The sequence below is a fragment of the Lacerta agilis genome, chromosome 15, assembly GCF_009819535.1.
Source record: "Lacerta agilis isolate rLacAgi1 chromosome 15, rLacAgi1.pri, whole genome shotgun sequence".
Classification (NCBI taxonomy): Eukaryota; Metazoa; Chordata; class Lepidosauria; order Squamata; family Lacertidae; genus Lacerta; species Lacerta agilis.
The window spans coordinates 19,570,399-19,588,071 of record NC_046326.1 but is presented as its reverse complement, the minus strand read 5'-3'; the positions used below and the strand labels follow the sequence as shown (position 1 = coordinate 19,588,071).

At 46.2% G+C, this 17,673-nt stretch overlaps 1 protein-coding gene across 6 annotated transcripts in view; it reads right to left on the bottom strand.

Moving 5' to 3' along the window:
• Positions 1-1,791: 1,791 nt before the first annotated feature.
• CBL (Cbl proto-oncogene) overlaps positions 1,792-17,673 on the bottom strand; it is a 42,855-nt gene continuing 26,973 nt past the window's right edge. For 4 of the 6 annotated variants that reach the window (XM_033172022.1, XM_033172023.1, XM_033172024.1 and 1 more), the window contains 13 exons: positions 17,325-17,481; positions 16,493-16,614; positions 15,380-15,517; positions 14,679-14,766; positions 13,989-14,120; positions 12,839-13,042; positions 9,641-9,772; positions 8,856-9,233; positions 7,390-7,484; positions 6,318-6,473; positions 4,949-5,052; positions 4,412-4,594; positions 1,792-2,667 (listed from right to left, as the gene is read on the bottom strand). In XM_033172022.1, coding sequence (XP_033027913.1) covers positions 2,384-2,667; positions 4,412-4,594; positions 4,949-5,052; positions 6,318-6,473; positions 7,390-7,484; positions 8,856-9,233; positions 9,641-9,772; positions 12,839-13,042; positions 13,989-14,120; positions 14,679-14,766; positions 15,380-15,517; positions 16,493-16,614; positions 17,325-17,481 — 2,173 coding nt within the window. In that variant the 3' untranslated portion in view covers positions 1,792-2,383. Of the gene's footprint in view, positions 2,668-4,275; positions 4,332-4,372; positions 4,595-4,948; positions 5,053-6,317; positions 6,474-7,389; positions 7,485-8,855; positions 9,234-9,640; positions 9,773-12,838; positions 13,043-13,988; positions 14,121-14,678; positions 14,767-15,379; positions 15,518-16,492; positions 16,615-17,324; positions 17,482-17,673 lie in introns of those variants that run through there. The other 2 variants (XM_033172026.1, XM_033172025.1) reach the window with 2 other exon arrangements.

The window sequence follows — 17,673 nt, the reverse complement described above, 5'->3', positions numbered from 1 at the left end:
TAAAAGTTCTCATGTAAATGTAAGACACAAGAAGTGGACAAAAAGGAGACATGCAGTAAAGTCCGGTCAGCTATGGTACATGGAGTGTTCGTGTCAGGCAGAAGGCTTCCCGAAACAAGGATGGCCCTGCTCAGGGCGTGGAGAGCATCTGCAGAGGCCCATCTGCAAAGGCAAGTTGGTGCTGCCGCTTTGCACAAAGGTGGAGATTAAGGCTGACTGCAACCGAGTTTCCAGTGCTATGCCAACAGCTTCTCCAGCGGACTAGGAAATCAGCTTTGCAAAGAGCTAGTCCTCACCAAACTAGTCTCCAAAACTGATGTGGAGTTCGTGGCCCAGATATGGGAAGAAATATCCAAGAGGAGCGTCCAGTGGTTGCTCCAACATTTCACATTGTGAAATTGCACAGCCCCCTTGGTTCCTAAACTGCCTGGCCACAACTCTCTACTCTGCAGTTGTTGCAAAGACCCTCTGCTCACCTGCTCCTAAATGCTATCAAGTTATTCAAAATGCGCTCTAGCCGAGACCTCCTAGGTCTTCACAGTGTTTCACATGAAAGCAGCAAGATCAGACCGACGTTGCCACTGCCCGTCCCATGTATGGAGGGGCTTCTGAAGCCTCTGTGAGGTGCTGGCAACTGACCAACTCTTTCTCTGGGCAGCAAGAGAAGGGCCACAGCTGTCAGGTCAACAATTCTGCTTTTGGACCACTGCAGGCAACAGCAAACACCTGCCAGTCTTCAAATCTTCATAGTGTGTCATTCAAACAGCACTGCTGACAATTAAAGTGCCAGCCAGGTGCCATCTCTGACATCCTCTGCAGTTATTCCCCAGGGATCCAAGCGCCCGTGGACAAGCAAGGCTGCCCATTTAGAGAGAAACACAAGATAAGCAGCCACTTTCTACACCCCACCCCCTTTCTGTGGGGAAAGTCTTAGTATCCTTATCTGGGGCAGAGGAACCAGGCCTATTTAAACAGGGCAACTGCAGGGAAAACCAAACATGCAACTTGTTTTGAGATATAACTTTTCACACGACTAATGCTGTAACTGTAATTGTAGTGAAGGCTTGAGGAAGAGGATGGAAGAGGGAAGGCATCCTCGAAATACAGATTGCCTGCTGTCCGTCAGCCAGACGGTAGCCATCAAGGTCCAAATTCATCTTCCTAAACCTCCATTAACCTGCCCAAACAAGGGCAACATTCAGAAGCCACACTCTTCTCTTCTTTTCCTCCCCACCCTTTACAGTTTCTTTTGTCTTGTTTGCCAAAAGAACCTGAACTTTAAAAAGAAAAATGCAACAAGCAGAGTGAAAGGGGGGGGGGAGAATCATCCCCTTCCACAAAATCCCTGCAGGGAGTTGTTGCATTTTGACTGCTGGGTTGCAGCTGCCCACATCAATGCATAAGTAATCCAGCACTCTCATCCACAGGAAGTGAGAGAAAATAATGGATCCGATGGCACGGGACTTGTAGATGCTACAAAGATGACGTGCAATGTTGACCAAGCAGCAGCTCTGGGTGTGTTAAAGGACAGCTGCTCCAGTCCTCAACAGCCTCGATTACGTAAAAGCAGGACAGCACAGAATGGTTGGAGCTGGGGAGCGCAGCTACATCCAATCATCGCACCAGCCAGAGCACAGGCGAGAAGTCTTGCATCTCCAATGCCTTAAAATCCAGTGTACGGCAGGTTAATGCTGGCAACAGGAGAAGCCTGACTCAGACCAAGGAGGAGCCAGAAATGACTGGAGATGTAGAAAGGGCACAAGGAGAACATTTGGGGGAGTTTGGGGGCAGGGAGAGAGGGAGGGTGTTGTAGCAGAAGGAAGCTACCAAAACCACTTCCTTAGTCGAGACTCTGTACCCGGTAGCAGGTGGTCTAAAAAGCCTGAGCCAAAACATACAGCAGCAAAGAGGCCCAAATTCAGTACCCTGAACCACAGGAGGGCACGCCACAAAAAAGGTGGAGACGCCGTTCAACAGACTGGCATCCCGTTTTAATTCACAGCACAACACAAGACACCCCAGCAAACGCCCTTCCACTCCCACCCCCTTGTCCACCAGCACAGGAACCAAGAGGTCTTTCCGAAGCAACACAACCGTCCCCTCCAACGAGGACGTGCGGGAGGGAGGGGCCAAGAGGGGAGGGACTCCAAAAGACACACAGACTGGAGAGGACGCACCTATCTGCTCCGTTTCATTCCGTTTGCTTGGAAACCTGGAATCGCATGAAACCCTGATGACCGATTACTCTCTGTCGAGGCAAGCCTGCCTTTGCAGGAAGTCTCTCGCGGAGCCCGTTGCCTCCTCTAGGTAGAAGCTGGGCAGGAGACTGCCCAGGCAGGTTGGATGCACAGGGGTGTCCCAGGCAGGGCCAAGGGGATGTGTGCTATGTGGCTAGGTGAGCAGGGGAGGAGACGGAGACAAACTCCCGCAGAATATTTTTGGCCATGTCGATATTGTTATGGGCAATGACGAGGGCTTTCTGGATGTCCTGATATGAGTAGCCTTGGCTCATGAGGTTCTCGATCTCGCTGGAGAGCTGTGGGGAGGGAGCAGGGGCCGGCCCCGCTCCACCAGCTTGCAGGCAGCTGCCTGCTTTGCGTTCAGAGTTTATCCTCCGGGGCAAAGGCTTCGGAGGCCGCTCTGGGACCTGGGAGCCATCAGACAAACCTGCAAGAGAAAGAACCATATGATTTTGGGAGTAGGGGGCGGGGGCAGGGAAGAGAAAGGAGGACAGGTATTTTTTAAAGGTCACACAGCCTCAGCTTCATGCTCTTTGAACATCTGGGAATCTGCAGCCGAAATTCCTCTCTTTCACAAGACCTAACTCTTCACCATTAAATCATACGGTTGACCTGAACGTAATTGCAACCTTGTATGCTGAAAGATTCAGATTTCAGATATTCAGCAGCTTGAACACCCAGATACCCAATTCATTTATTTATAACCTGGTCTCCCTTGTTCAGGAGCATTAATACACAATAAAGCACTATTTTTATTTACGTACAACCTAAAGAGTAAAAACAGGCAAAACGCTAACTTCATCAGCCAAGGCGAGGTACACCACTTTAGTCAATTGCTCAGAGGAACAGCCACAAATTTTACCTGGAATCAAAACTTAATTAAATTTGGTGCTACTTGCATCGCAATAGCTATCCTCAACAGCTGAAATTGACAATCCTCTCTTATCACCCCGGGGAGGTTGAGAAATGGTGAGTTTTGTGGTTTAGGTTGCGTCATATTTGGCATGCTGATGTTAAGCAGAAGTAGCCTTCATGCTGCAGGCATTCTGAGAAATGCTTGACAAAGTGCAAGAAAAAGGAACGCCTCAAAACCGCATTGCCTGCCAAGTTCCCAGCCTCTCTTAAAAACAAAGAGAGGAAAAGCATGCGCGAGTCCCTCTCGGCGCTCACTCCAGAGCACAAAGGGCTACGGATCGGCTCTCTCACAAGTTGGGATGTGGGACCGGCGGGTTTGCAGCATCAAAATCTAGTGCAAAAGATCCCCTTGGCAACAGGTGGAGAGCAGCTTGTCAACCACAGCAGATGCCCTATCCTACACTGTTCACGAGCCATGGAATTGCACAAGAGGGGAGTATAGGGCTGGCCTGTAGGCATGTAAGACCTACCATGCAGCAAAATGGAAAGGGTGCCCTGATGCCAGCCTGCTGGTGGAATGCTTTCCGCACAAAGGCTTACCTGGCACCTATCTGTGGCTGGGGAAACCCAGCCAGATGGGCAGGGTATAAACGAAAATAAAACTTACTTACTTACTTACTTACTTATTATTCCAGGCATTTTATTCATCTCTTTAAGTCTTGAGTGGAGGGAGGCTTTTTGCATTTAAAAAAAATGTAGTTAAAAATCTTCCACTGCTTTTATAGAAAGCTCCCCATTTACGTGGGGGTTACGTTCCAAGGCACCACACATTTAAGTGAAATCACATGTACTGGGAACTCCATTGAAAAAGCTTGCAAATGTCCTCCAAACTTCTGTAAACCCTTGAAAAACCCTTGAAAAAAACCGCCCTGAGACCTCAGGGTAGAGGGCGGTATATAAATTCAATCAATCAAAATAATAATAAACAACCTCCACCAAACCTCCTTGCTCAAACTCCAATGCCTCCCAGGCCTCAAAGGTTGGTGCAAAAGTTTGTGGGATTGCTAGACACCATTTCTGCCCCTTTTTGTGCCACTTCCGGGTTCATGGCAATGTGTTTGTGTGGTCGCATGTGCCTTGAACATGTGTAAATGGGGAGTTGCCTGTATTGATTATATGTTCTGCTTCTAAACCTTTATGCTTTCTTTTTGTATTGTGGTCTCAAATTTGTACTTTATTATTTGACTGATGCTTTAAAACACCCAAAGAACCTTTGTTGTTGGGCAGCACAGAAACACTGTATGAAACCAACAAACCTGATAAGATTTCCCCATCCAGAGATGTCCGGCCGAAGGCAGAGGTTGCATTGGAGATATCCGAGAGGGTGCGGCGAGCCAGAGTCAACGGGAGGGCTGGCCTGGGCACGTCATAACCATCTTCCTCGTTCTCTGACTCCTCGGGGCCATTGCTGGCATTGGCAGAAGCTACATCCCCTCCATCTTAAAAGAAGAAGCAAGAAACTAGAAAACAAGGAAGACATCTTTGGCTCCAGACCCAGTTCCGGCAGACCTCGTCCGAGTGGAAACATTTCAAAGGGAGACACTCCACAGCCAAAACCCAAAGCAGAGGATGTTGTGCAAACATCAGAAAGTGCAACGAACAGTAGGGAAGCAAAACTTGTCCCAATGTCACAGACTGCGAAACACCATCCACCTTTTTATTTTATATTAGGCTCTCTTTACTGACACCCTGATTTCCTTACATAAAGCAAAAATCCCACCGGTGAAAGTGAGAGGACTCGTCTGTGGTATTTCTCCTGGTTGAATCATGATGTTTCTCCTCTGGGAACTTACCAGGAATATTGGTAGCCTCAGAGCCAGAAGGAGCTGCCTGGGAGTGGATGTTGAACATTGCTTCATAGGTGCACCCGTCCATTTCCTGGTCACAGTCCAACATTCTGAGCAGAGAAGAAAAAGAAAGGGCATTGGCTTCAGGAACACAGCTGGATCGTGCAGGAGGACAGGGCCATCAGCACCCAGTACCCAGCACCCAGGGCCATCAGCACCCAGAACATATCTGGGCTACATACTGCCAACTGCTCCATTTGTCCCCTACATTGTGCAAACCTTGAAGCATCACTCACCACCATATTTTCAAATACATTTCTAATCCAAGGCCCCATTCTGTATTTTTCTACTGCTACACAGAAACTTTGTGTATCATGTTGAGTTGTTTTTGGGAAACGGAAAATCAATACAGGGGTACCTCGGAAGTCAAACAGAATCTGTTCCAGCAGTCCATTCGACTTCCCAAACGTTTGGAAACCAAGGCACGGCTTCCGATTGGCTGCAGGAAGCTCCTGCAGCCAATCGGAAGCTGCGTCGGACGTTTGGGTTCCAAAGAACGTTTGCAAACCGGAAATGTTTGACTTGCAAGGCATTGGGGATCCAAGGTACGACTGTACATTAGATACAAATGCAATACACCCATTAAAAAAGTAAGTCACAAAATAAGGTGAGCTGAGCAAGCATTTGCCGCACTAGAATAAGCTTTAGAACCCGTGGACTGCCAGTTGTTGTTGCTGAACAACAATTCCCATCACTCCTGATAGCTGGAGTCCCCCATCCCAAAGGATCTGTATCACCCTAGCAGGGCAAGTCTCTGTTTTGGTCGTATTCAAAACTGAATTTCAAACATTTGCCATACAAAACTAAGTCAGAGCTCTTTTTTGCCGGGGGGGGGGGGGGGAGAGTAATACATCTTTAATATCCTTTTGTATTTATAACTTCCCAAGTACATCTCAAGATTTCAGAGCAAGACAAGCTAAGGATGCATCCTTATGAGGAGAGGCTGAGAGCTGCCTCAAAATATTTTATGAATCTGACTCTGCAGCAGCTGTTTGGGCACATTCAAAAGAAACCCACACCCAGACGCAAAGCAACTCAACTGCAGATGGCAATACTACATAAATCAAGCCACATAAGAAATAAACTTTTGGGTGATGGGCTGTCTTTCAAAGGCTAGGCCAAAACTTTCAAAGTGGCACTCAAATGGAGCGTTGATATAAATCCGTAAGTTATCAATAGTTGCTTTTAAGTATCACAACTTACTCAGAGCCTTTGGAATCTAGAAATGGGAAAATAAATAAGCACAATGACAAGCAAGCGAAGAACCCAGCCATTGTGGAGGAGCCCTTATACTGTCCTGAATGGGCCAACTCACTGTGAGGTTTGACTCATTTCCAAAGGCAATTTGGCCTCTGGTTTTTGTCCAGCAGAGCCAGGGGGCAGAAGAGGCAAGGACGAGGGCGACATGTACTCTGTGTCTTCATCATTCTCCGAGTGCTCTCCGGGTGGTAGCTTTGGCACAAGCAACGGTCTAGAGGAGAGAGTGAGAAGGTTCACAGTCAACGGTGGACATCTAACGAGGACAAAATAGCAGCTCTCTGAGAACAAAGTGTCAACAAGGGGCTTCCAGCTCAAGAATCAGATTCTAGGAATGCAACACTGTGCCATGTTGTGTGTCACACGGGGCGGTTCAAGGTGTGCCATGGTTGCATCTGTCAGGTAACAGGCCTCAGAGCCTCGTGGGTAAATGGGGAAAGAGGGTCTGTTTCAATAAGCTGATTTCTTATACCCTTTTAGGGTTGCGATACTCTATCCACTCTACAGACGGGTTTATAAATTTACAACTCTGGGAGTTCTCAGGACATTTTGACTGATTTTCTGGACTGAAATAACTCAAAAACATAAACAGAATAACATTAAAAAAACTTTAAAAATCCAGCCAGATTAATACAAAATATCTGATCTATTCTATAGTTCCTGCACTTTATTTTATTTAGTTTATATTCCCACCCCCAACCCATCAAAGGAGCACAGTAAGTGACAAATGGAAAAGAATCCACATGCTGAAACTAACAAGGTTGGAGGTCTGCATTCATATACAATACAGTGGTACCTCGTGTTACAGACGGGATCCGTTCCAGAGGCCCATCCGTAACATGAAATGCCCGCAACTCGAAGCGCTGCGTCTGTGCAGGCGCGTGGTGTGATTTGGCACTTCTGCGCATGCACAAGCAGCGAAACCCGTAAGTAACCCGTTCCGGTACTTCCGGGTTGCTGCGGGACGTAACGCGAAAAGATGCAACGTGAAGCAGATGCAACACGAGGTATGACTGTACAGTAATCCATCTCACAAATGCACCCGCTGATGACCCTTGGTATACATCAATTGTACACTGGCTGCAATTCAAAGAAATTTCTGTCGGCGAAGCCTCTGCTCCAGACCATACCTTACAGCAAGAGAGTAGATGGCGTTGGCAGAAGAAGAAGGTTTTATTTTAGAATGTTCACTGTCTGAGCCAGTTGGGACCCCGCCAGGTTGATTCTGCAAGACAAATCAAATACCAGCACTGGCAGATGGTCTGAAAGAAAAGGGAGACATCCCCACGAAGCCCACGTTTACCTTTTCATGGTAAGAAGGAATTCCTAGGGGTTGCTTGTTACCCAATCTAAAGAGCCGTATGTCAGAAAGACTTGCTTTGCAATTTCGAAACAGCTACCGTCTGGAAACTTGCTTGAAAAAAATTATGACCAAGCAAGCAGGGCAAGGGGTAAAAAAAAACCAAGCTTTTTTTCCTTGCTTGCTATTATGCGTTGCTTGCTATTATGGGTAAAGCGTACAGTGTTAGGAAGCTGGTTCAGTGAGATTATAAAAAAAACACTTCCCTGAGTCCAGTAGGGAGGTTCTGGACAAACCAGAAACTGTTTGCTTAGTGACTAAAATATTGCTCTTGTGTAGTCATTGTTGGGTGTGCGTATCTGTGGACAAGTACCCTTCACACTGCTTCCTAGCCCACTCCAAGAACTCAACTGCAACTGACAGGAGTTTTTCCATGTTAACTGTTCTGTTTAATATGTAATGCTACAGTTCAGTTCATTCTAGGCCTTCTCCGTGTCTAGGTGGGATGGGAGTACACAGAAACTTGCACACATTCACCTAACACAGGAGACCTGAGAATACCAAGCCAAATACACACACCTTTTGTGCTACCCTGCCCCTCTCGATTCATGCACATAAGATTCACAGAATGAGAAAGGTGGGATAAGATCCCAGAGATGTCAGCGTCTACAGCCTACATCTCTGCTGGTTATGCTGCACACATGGTGGGGAAGGCATAACACTGATGCTGATTCACCCCCCACACCCTCCAGAGGAGTTGCAGCTAAGTGTATGAACCAACTCACAGGCAAACATTGTTCTGTGAGATCTCACTAGGTCAGAGTTGGCGGGAAGGAGCTGGAATCCCTCCTGCAAAATCTTTGATCTAACACTTAATGGATAATAGGTAAAGGTAAAGGGACCCCTGACCATTAGGTCCAGTCGTGTCCGACTCTGGGGTTGTGGCGCTCATCTTACGTTACTGGCCAAGGGAGCCAGCGTACAGCTTCCGGGTCATGTGGCCAGCATGACTAAGCCACTTCTGGTGAACCAGAGCAGCGCACGGAAATGCCATTTACCTTCCTGCCGGAGTGGTACCTATTTATCTACTTAAACTTTGACATGCTTTCGAACTGCTAGGTGGGCAGGAGCTGGGGCCGAGCAATGGGAGTTCACCCCGTCGCGGGGATTCGAACCACCGACCTTCTGATCAGCAAGCCTTTTATTCATATAATGAATAATACAGAGCAGCAATTTTCCACACAGGGTGTATGAGAGTACAAAACTAACACGGCCGCTGGCCTGAGATTCACTTACTGCCGGGGTGTCCAGGCTGAGAGTGCTCCCGAGCCTGTGAGCATCAGTTCTGGTATCCATCTGAGAAGGCAGCGAGAATGGAAGTGAATGTCGGTTCGTCAACTCCCGACTTGCCCAAGGCTCATTGGGGCTTAGGGCTACAGCTGGAGCTTTTGGAATTGGCCGCAACGACCAGAGGTCCCCCTGGCGGTTACAAGGCACAGGGGGTAACTTGTCCCTGGTAGGACAATCTCCTGGAGTGCAGGGCAGAGGCCGCCTCTGAGGCCGACTCTCGGGCCCAAGGGAATGCGGCCTGTCCGGAGGTGGCGGAGGGGGGAGATCTCGATGCGTCGGAGGGATCGGCAAAGGTTTGTCCTTGTGGAGGGATCCGGGTGCAGCCTAGGAGAAACAAAGACCAGTAAGTAAGATGGGGAAAGCTGGCAAGTGAAGTCTAAGCTTACAATCAGAATCCTGGTGTCCCACAAAAACTTGATCCCGATAGCAACTGCAGGGTAACAAGAAACTGAGGCATGTCCCGAGGGCAAGCACCACTAAATGGTTGTGCTGAGTGACACGATATCCATCAGTATGGTGGCCAGGAGTGTCAAACGCCAGTCAAGATGGCAAGCCAATGCGTCCCCTGATTTGCACCCAAGGAAGAAATGGTCCAGATAGCAAAATAATGAAACACACGAGACAGCTTCCACACAGATCTCCTCAGATAAAAGGAAGATTACCCCATTCGGAAAGAGGAAGGCGTCATTCCTACTTTCACCACTACAAAAGAAGACAGGTGGAGTTTGTACCTTACAGGTGGTCCCTGGACTAGAAGCTCCTGATGGATTGGACACTCGTTGCTGTAGAAGGTCTAATCGGGGAGGTACTGGGGGGAGCGATGCCTGAGGAGCCATTGAAAACGGAGAAGGAGGACGTTCTACCTGCAAATATTTCAAAAGAAGCCCTAGTTAAAGGTGTTTCTCTCTCTCTCTCCCCTCCCCCTCTGTGTGTGTCTGTTTTAATAAAGTTCCCACTGCCTGAGGCTGTGAGCTAGCAATTTACCTTGAAAACAGTACTGGGCATATATAGATATGCTGAATTTCCCCCATAGGCCCGATACTTCATTTCTAAAGGAACATGCTCTGAATATAGACTTGTCACCAACAAGTCTGCACACCACCCTGCACGCCCACCTTGGGCTGCCCATGAAAAGCACGTCTACTGTAGAGTGAGAGGCAAGGGTGATGTCCACTGTTTCCAGAAACTCTTCTCATTGTGGGAATTTTGGGGGGTGAGCTGAGAGTTTGCTTGGACCCTGGGTGAGAACCTGGAAGCTGAGTGGGAGGTGTGTCAGAAGGAAAATGAATTTGTGCAGATTCTTATATATTGGTAACGTTGCATCAGCATAACATTTTTATTTGTAACCATGCATTTTTGTAATATTTTATTCATCTGTGGTTGCTTCAGTTTCCTGTACACTGCTTAGAGAGGCTTTCAATATATTAAGTGGTATAGAAATTAAATTACCAAACAACTAAGCCCACAGGCACTGGGTTTTCAACCTGGCTATTTTTTTTTAATTTAGCCGCTAGATGGCGTGCTCTGTCATCATGAGTACAGGCCCAGCTGACACAGAAATAGGAAATACTTGTGTAAATGGTCTCTTGCCATGATTATGTGTTCAAAACAAAGAACAACATGGTTCACATACAAGTCAAACCAAATGCTAGAAGTCTACATGCAATTATAAAATTGCTTTAAAGTAGGCCAAGGTTAAGAAACACCTTCTCCAGGTATGGATCCATTTACAGCCAAAAGCAGCTTGACCCATGTGCGAGAGAATCACTGGGCTTGGGAGAACCATGGAATTACAAAACAGAACAATGCAAAAGGATGCTAAAAGGAAGAAGACAAACTATTCCTATTACAGTGGTACCTCGGAACTCGAATGGCTCCGTTCTTGAACATTTCGGCTCCTGAATGCCAAAAATCTGGAAGTGCTCTGGTTTTTGAATGTTCCTCGGAACACGAATGTCCAACGCGGCTTCCACTGTGCAAAAACCTAGCTGTCGGCCAATCGGAAGCAGTGCCTTAGAACTTGAACGTTTCGGAAGTTGAACAGTCTTCCAGAACGGATTACGTTCGAGTTACGAGGTACCACTGTATCTTATTAATCTTCTTTTTCTATTTTTGACAGAGAGTGTTAGAAGCTTAGTGGATCAGGGAAATGCTGTGGATGTACATAGCTTGAATTCACTAAGACTTTCAAAGTCCCCCATGATATTCTTGTAGAGAAGCTAGATGATGTTACTGTTAGGTGGATTTGTAGCAGATTGACTGACTAAACCCAAAGAGTGCTCACTAATGGTTCATTGCCATCCTGGAAAACTGGGGCAAGTGGGGTGCTGCAAGGTTCTGTTGTTCAACATCTTTATAAACGACTTGGGTGAAAGAATTGAGGAAGGGGTAGCCAATACCTCAGAAGATTGATTCAGTATTACCTTAACAGATTGAAGAACTGGGCCAAAACTAACAAAACAGATTTCAACAGCTACAAATGTAAGGTTCTACACTTAGTCCAGAAAAGCCAGATGCAGAATAGGGGACAACTGGCTTGGCAGCAGTACCGGTGAAAAGGATCTACGGGTCTCAGTAGACCACAAACTTAATGTGAGTCAACCATGTGATGCAGCAGCCAAAAAACCTTAATGTTCTGTACTGCAACAGAAGTATAGTGTCTAGATCAAGGGAAGTACTTGTACCTATCTACAAGGATAGATAGTCCAGATCAAGGGAAGTACTTGTATCCATTCTGCCTGAGTCAGATGCCACCGGGAGTATACTGCGTCTAGTTCTGGGCACCACAGTTGAAGAAGGATATTGACAAGCTGAAAGGTATGCAGAGGAGGGTGACCAAGATGATCAAGGGTCTGCAAACCAAGCCTTATAAGGAACAGTTGAAGGAGCTCGGTATATTTAAACTGGAGAGGTGATATGATAAGCTATCTTCAAATATCTGAAGGGCTGTCACATGAGAGATGGAGCAAGCTTGTTTTCTGCTGTTCCAGAGGCCAGGACCCAAACCAATGGATTCAAATAACAAGAAAGAAGCTTCCAATTAAACACCCAGGAGAACTTTCCAACAGTAAGAGCTGTTCGACCATGGGATGGTCTCCCTCAGAAGGTAATGGGCTCTTGTTTCATTGGAAGTTTTTAAGCAGAGGTTGGATGGCCATTTGGCAGGGATTCTTTAGCTACAATTCCTCCATTGCAGGCAGTTGGACTAGACAACCCATGAGGCCTCTTACAACTCCACAATTCTATGATGGTATGAAAAAACACAGCCTCATGAGGACCAAAACTTGCTGGGCGCAATGCATGCTCCAAGTGAGTGCTGAAAGGGGACAATCAGAATGGAATGGTGTGGAGTAGTGTGGAATGGAATGGTGTGGTTGGCATGCAGGCATCTTGAACAGGAAAGCTCCACACCGTAACATTTTGTTGCAGATCTCTCGCTCTCTCTATGTATGTATGTATGTATGGATGGATGGATGGATGGATGGATGAAAGAGTGATCTTCTGGCAGTGGGTTGTAGCCAAGGTTTCTCACTCAGTTGTTTCTTTCTACAAAATGAGGAAGGAAGCAAATTTGGTGATTCTCTCTCCCCCTTGCAACCCCCTGCCCCCTCCAAAATCTTCTCCAGAGGACTAAGGAAATCATACCAGCACCAGAGCACCACCACTGGATCCATGACTGGCATTTGAATCCAGGAAGTTTTAAGCCACCCAAAAGGACAAGTGAGATGTTAGGCAAGATGTTAGGCACACAGCTCATACTGGGAGGGAGTCTGGTCCCCGGGCACAATCTGAAGGCAGAGGAGGCTGCGACCTTGCTGAAAGCAAGCAGGTCTGGGGTGAGTCAATGCCTAGATAGGAGACCTCATGGGAGCTACATGCAATACCACCTTGAGCTGAAGACAAGGAGGATCTAAATTAAATAAAATTACCTTTGTGCCAGCCAGTTCCTTCATCAGGAAGAGTGATTCATCAGCCCTGTCATCATCGTCGTCATCATAGTTTGGGGAGGGAGCCCCCTCGGCCCCTTGCCGCAGAAGGCCTCCCCCTCCTCTGGGATCAAACGGGTCCACGACAATGGGCTCTGTGCCTTTAATTTCACATCGGCAGAACGGACAACCCTGGCCTTCTGATTCCTGGGGAAAAAGAGGAGAGATGATTGGCTACAAGTTTGTTGTTGTTGTTCTATTTATTTATACTCTGCCTTTTTTTCTGACAGTCCTCAAGGCAGCCTACAGATAATGGTGTACCCATGGTTAGAAGAAACCTTGTCAGTAAGAACATACTAATGATAGCTAGAGGAAAGAAAAGGAAAATCGAAGTGCCCCACAATTGCAGCATTTCTGCTAGAACTATTCTATGTCAATATCATAAAAGTGAGTCAATGAAAGTGTTTAACTCTCTCTCTCTTTAGAATAGAACTTGTGGACATTGAAGGAAACTGAACATGGGGAGAGACAAAAGAAAGTACCTCTTTGTACAGTGCAAAGTTAAATGATAAAATTCATTCCTGTGAGAGGCAGTGACGGCCATCAATCTGGACAGTTTTCAAAGAAGATTAGACAACTTCATGGAGGATAAGGCTATCAGCGGCTACTAAACACAATGGCCATGTTCTACTTCCACTGTTGGGAGTGCTAGTCCTCCTCAGAGTAGACACATTAAAATTAATGGTCCTAACTTAATCCATTAATTTATATGAGTAGGACTAGGGTTGGCTACAACCTAATACGGCTCTGAATGCCAGTTGCTGGGAATCACAAACAGGGAAAGTGATGTGGTTGTGCTCAGGTCCAGCTTTCAGGTTTCTTCTAGGTACCTTAGTTGGCCACGGTGAGAACAGGAATGTGAACTAGATAGGCCATTGGCCTGATCCAGCCACCAGGCTCTTCCTGTGCATAACCGCTTATTTGCAATGAAGACAACATGGCCTAAAGACAACTCCCAACCCCCACAGAGACACCTTTTGTAGACTTGCCAGTTATCTGCTTCAACAATTCACAACGTAAGCATAGGCAGGTCATCCTGGCATGAAGGCTGCGGAGGGCCAGGGCCTGCTTTGAAAGGAAGCAAATTCCTTACCTGCCAGGAAGTGAGGCAGGAAGTGCACATGAGGTGGCCACAGGGTTCTATCTTCACATCCTTGTCATTTTCTGCACAAATTTTACAGAGTTGAAAGGTGGAGCCCATCTCACAGTACAATTCATACTGTTCCTAAGAGCAAGAGGGGGAAAAAACATGTGAGAGGGTTTAATAATGCCGCTCCTTGTAATAACTGCCAGATAACCCAAATGTACGAGGTGGTAACATTTGTGTTCTTTACTATAACCAAGAGCGTCAACTAGATGGCTTTCAAAATCCCAGTGCTGGCAATGAAAAATTTAAGGCATGCACTTTTTCTTTTCTTTCTTTTTTAAAGGCCTAACCTATGGCCACATATTTTCTCCTCCAAAGAGGTGGCAGTCAAATGTCACCAAAATGGAATTGGCCCGATTATACCACCACTTAAGTACAAAGGTTTCCAGAGTGATGCCATTGGATAAGAAGAAGAAAACTAACATTACAAGCTCTCCACTCTGAACCATGTTCCTGACTGCCCTGGAATCCAATTGAGATTTAATGGTCTTTCGTCCCAAAGCTGAGCCCTGAGTTGTGCTTTGTTTACAAAGCCAAAAATAAGTCTTCCAAGCTAGTTTGCAACAGGACCACTGTAATGCTGTTGGCCAACATGTAAGGAAAGAAAGGAATGAAGTTGTGGCAGTCTCTGCTCACCTGCGTAACTTTAATGTGATCCTGGGGTGTGGGCTCACACAAACCGGTCAGGTCAGGATTCTGATTCCGTCCATCAGGATATAAGTAACTACAGAGCAGAACATTGTTTGGTTCAATAGAAATAAAAAGTCTACAGTGGAACCAGATGAATGTGGTACTATTCAGGAAACTCCCTCAGTTGGGAAATATATTGCTTTGGTCGGGGGGGGGGGTGATTTTGAAGAGTAACTGTCTAAAAGGCAAGCACCTATAAAATGAAGAATGCTTCTTTTAAAAAGCTTGTTTTCGGGTTGCCATATGTGCTAAAACAAAGGCGCTGATAAATGACAAGTGCTCTTAACTTGAACTTCCTCGCCTAGTCACTCTTGCCACAACACCTTGGCCGAACAACTGGGCAAGGCCAGAAGCATTTCTGCATCACAGTTGTGCTCTTTGTGGCCTGAGCACAAATCTAACTGAAGAGCCTAAAAGCTGAAAGGCGAAACTGACACACATTTTAGGACTGCAAGAATAATCTCAAATTCAGAGCCCATTCCAAAATCTGACCCCCAGGTCCCAGCATAATGAATGCAGCTGTTTCCATTTGCCTTCCAGGGGCAGGAGCCAAGGAGGTAAAACCTGCATCTGAAGGGCATCATCCTACAGACACACTGATAGAAACGGGCAGGAGTCATGACAAACTACACTGATGAGTTACTTACAAGCCTTCCCTGAAACCATCGATCAGTGCTTGAAAAAGGGGTTTGTTGTGGGGGATTGTCTGGAGAATATTTCCATCTGCAGTGACATAACCAATGGCCCACTGGCCAAGCCGCGTGCAGCTCAGACGGAAAATGTAACTGAAAATAAAAGGAACACACAGACTTGAGGGCAGGATAAACTTGGTAGCTGGACAGAGCTCTTTCTTTCAGATGGAACGGCTGAAACAGCAGATCAAAGGCAGAACCCTACAGCCAGACAGAAAGGATTCAAATTATCTGAAGACCTCTTTCAACATGAAATTGAGCCTTCTTACTTGCAAGGATGCTCCTGACTTCCTAGAGGCGGTAAATTAGTTTTAGATTATATAGCAGCTTTCCATTTCTGAAGGAAATACCTAGAAGGCAGCTCTTCAGCAATGTAAAGCAATAATCTCTTTCCCAGAAAGAGATATATTTACAGCATTTTAGGCCTGAAGAGCACGTCAAGACTTGCAGCCAGTGTGTTCTAGTCGCTTGGCCAGGTCCAAAGCTACCACGTGGGCTCGGGATCTTTTTCCGGACTTCCAGGAGGTTAGACACTTCCTGCACAACTCCTTCACCCACCCCTGGCTTGCCGACAAGAGAGGTGGAGTAGAGACTTGAAGAGACTTGCAAGCACTGGATATTGCTTTGGACTACAAAACACAGAAGGGATGATTTGGCGGTACATCACTGCCCTAAATGAGCTTTGGGATTTCTGTTACTCAAGGTGGAGAGCACTCCACTCCACACACACACACACACACACAACCTGTTATTTGTAAAACTACCCACGCCATCAGTGACAGAGACCTTAAACCCTGTCATTTCTCAAAAATGAAGTGTTTTCCCTATACCTCTTAAAACAACCTGCTCTGCAGCCCTATTATTTTTACTGTTGAAGTTTAGGGAGACCAATGGGTTAATGCTAAAACCCATTATGTCTTGCCTTAAGCTTAGATCTCTTGCAGCAATGCCACAGTGCCTTCCAGCGGCCTTGAGTCATGTCAAACTTCCTTTGACAAGAGTGCAGTGTGCAGTAGACAGTAGGATAACAAGAGGCTTCAGAAAGGGATGCTGCCTTCAAGAACTCACCTGCCAGGTTTGTGGATGAACTTCTGAAGCCGTGCTTTGACCTCATCATACGTCAGGAATGCCATGTAACCAGGGTGAGTCACTGCAAGGCTATTCCAGTTCCTGAGCAAAGATGACCATGGCTGAAGGAGAAGAATGCCAACAAAATAGCTTTGCCATTTCAATAGGAAAATCGGCCGTCCAATTCCACCCCCCTCTCCCACTTCCAACCCAAGTTAATCGTAAACACTTTGCTTAATCAGACTAGGCCTCTTCTGCTATTTCTCAGGCAGCCAGATTACTCAGGTTTATTAAGTAAGAACTATTATTATTGTTATTGTTATTATTTACCACTCATCTGGCTGGGTATAACTTATGTTCAATGGGACTTACTCCCAAGTAAGCATCCAGTGGATTTAAAACTGTGGCACACAATTTTGTTTGATTCCGCAAGATGAATGTTACAATCCTGCTCTGAGTTATCTGATCAACCACCCTGTAGAATGGGTGCTTAATATTCCAATCAGAAAAGAGAGGCTGGAAGCTAATGAAGCTTAATATGCAGTGTGTGATTAAACTATGATTTGAATTCTCAATGAATCCCAACCTTCTGTACTGACACAGAACAAAGCCGGCTGATGCAAGGCAGCTTTCCTGTCAAAGTTGCTGCAATGAACGGTCCCCTTGTGCCAAAAATTATCCTCCTATTTCCAGAAGTCAGAAATGGTGACGGCAGGTCAGTAGATCTAGCTCACCACTAACACAAGAGATAACAACACCATAAGCATACTATAGACCAAGGGAAGCTTGTCCACCCGGGTCTAAGAAAGCCATTCCCTTTTGTTTTACTTACCTGAAAGAGGCGGGTAAAGATATCAAATTCAAACACTGAAATGTAATCATTGCATGTCAAATCAATAGTAGATTTCAGTGCCATTGCCTCCAGCCCTGAACTTATAGGATGCACTTCATGTAAGGCCTGACGGAAGGTCTTCCATGGAACAATGGTCCTGGAAGTGGGAGGAAAAGACGACCTCAGAAACTCCCCAACTCCATATGCATATAGATTCACAGCTACAACGCAAGGGAGGAATGTTGAAGGCACAAAACAGCATGCCAAGAACAAGACATTTTGCGTAAGAGAAATGATTCACGCTAAAGGACAAATGGACAGCATCATTTCTAATTTTGAATCTGTTCAG